Source organism: Cucurbita moschata, unplaced genomic scaffold (genome assembly GCF_002738365.1).
Source record: "Cucurbita moschata cultivar Rifu unplaced genomic scaffold, Cmos_1.0 Cmo_Scf00031, whole genome shotgun sequence".
NCBI lineage: Eukaryota > Viridiplantae > Streptophyta > Magnoliopsida > Cucurbitales > Cucurbitaceae > Cucurbita > Cucurbita moschata.
The window spans coordinates 2,065,820-2,067,341 of record NW_019268547.1 but is presented as its reverse complement, the minus strand read 5'-3'; the positions used below and the strand labels follow the sequence as shown (position 1 = coordinate 2,067,341).

General features: G+C 34.0%; 1 protein-coding gene across 1 annotated transcript; it reads right to left on the bottom strand.

Annotated features, from left to right (window-relative positions):
* Window positions 1-185: 185 nt before the first annotated feature.
* On the bottom strand, window positions 186-1,310 carry LOC111464898 (alpha carbonic anhydrase 7-like). Its single transcript, XM_023109180.1, has 5 exons — window positions 1,193-1,310; window positions 889-1,106; window positions 598-807; window positions 353-517; window positions 186-239 (listed from the first exon to the last, which is right to left on the bottom strand). Exons 1-5 carry the CDS (start codon window positions 1,278-1,280, stop codon window positions 213-215), a joined length of 708 nt encoding a protein of 235 aa, XP_022964948.1. The 5' UTR covers window positions 1,281-1,310; the 3' UTR covers window positions 186-212.
* Between the last annotated feature and the right edge of the window lie 212 nt (window positions 1,311-1,522).

The window sequence follows — 1,522 nt, the reverse complement described above, 5'->3', positions numbered from 1 at the left end:
AAGTACGCAAACCCTAATTACACAATTAAAAAAATAAAGGTATATGAATACAAATCAAAATACGAATATGAAAAATACATGGACAGAAATTCGAGAGGATCAAATAAAAGTTTAAATTCCTGCATAAAAATTTCAAAATTCATTTTAGAACTAAATTGTCAATGAACATAAAATTATATTGCTTACATCATGAACGGCCACACGAAGCAGTTTCATTGTTCAAGTGAAACCGTCCTAACCTGAAAAAACGTATAAAAATTATTTAAGCATTAAAAAAATGTATTACTTTGATAATTAATGTGAAAAATAAATATATGAATATGCATAGGATGATCTCACTTAAAAAAAATACCTTTCTGACTATGGTCCAAAGTACATTTTGAGAACACGGTGGAACGGTTAGAGAGCCAATATATCGATAATATAAACTGCTTAGCATCTCTAATTGTGACGGATCACCCAAATCAATGGCTTTATCTTCTTTTGTATCACAAACTTCTTCCAAATACTCTTTCATCTAAGAAAAAAAAGTGTTAAATTTAGAACATAACAATTTTAATCATTCTCATCTTCAAAAATTCATATTTGAACATTTACCTTAGACAAGAAATAATCAGGCCGTCCAATTTTGTAGAGAACACCAATGACAGCAACACTTCCTGTTGAACTTTGGTGCACCAAATGGGCTTCTAAAGCAAATCTTCTGCCATTGATTGTATGCTCAGAGGGCGAATGCCAATGGAATTGCTTAAGAAAGTACCGAGTTCCATTAACTTCCATATAGCCAGCCCCTTCACCCCATTTCAACTGCAATAACCATCACAATCCATACTCAAATGGGTATTCTTTAAACATAATTATAAGCAAAGTTGATATTACAACAATTACCATAATATCATGGCCTCGGTTCTTAAGAGTTGCATTAGAAGGCTTATACTCGGTCTTGAGGTTCGTAAAATGGGGTACAATTCGAACTCGCTCGTGCAATAGATCAATGGGAGATTGCATTAGCCCAGCCTTGCAGCTATGCCACTCTCTCTTAAGATCTCCCCAATGGGAAGGCCCTCTCTTTCCCTCTTCATTATAATCAAACTCCTTCTGATCCTCTGCATGCAATATCAAACAAACATTTAAATATTATACAAACAAAGCTCATATCATAATAAAGTATATGACACAATAGGTTCCCTACCAACTTCTTGAGACATTGCAGGCCATGAAACCATAAGGAAGGCACACAAAAATGTGCAAAACAACGCATGAAAAGAGAGCTTCTCCATCTTAAAAGCTTTGATTTCTTCGTTAAATATTTGTTTGTTTTTCAGAGCCAAAAAATTTGGTATTTATAGGCACAAAGTTGAAGTATGAACACGTGGAAATCAGAAGCTTCTGCGTTCCTTCCATCGTTAAGTTCAAATAAGTTTGAAAAAGAGGAGAAAGGCAATGAATTCTTGGGCGCTATATTACATACATATTAATAATTAATGGACATTGGAAACATAGCGATGGCGTACAGTTTCTT

What these genes read in the sequence shown, in the direction of transcription:
- LOC111464898 (XM_023109180.1), bottom strand. Translation starts at nt 1,280, where the DNA reads ATGGAGAAGCTCTCTTTTCATGCGTTGTTTTGCACATTTTTGTGTGCC. An exon ending in TGCAATGTCTCAAGAAGTTG is followed by an intron (nt 1,107 to 1,192) that starts GTAGGGAACCTA and finishes TATTGCATGCAG; the next exon opens with AGGATCAGAAGGAGTTTGAT. An exon ending in CTGATTATTTCTTGTCTAAG is followed by an intron (nt 518 to 597) that starts GTAAATGTTCAA and finishes TTTTTTTCTTAG; the next exon opens with ATGAAAGAGTATTTGGAAGA.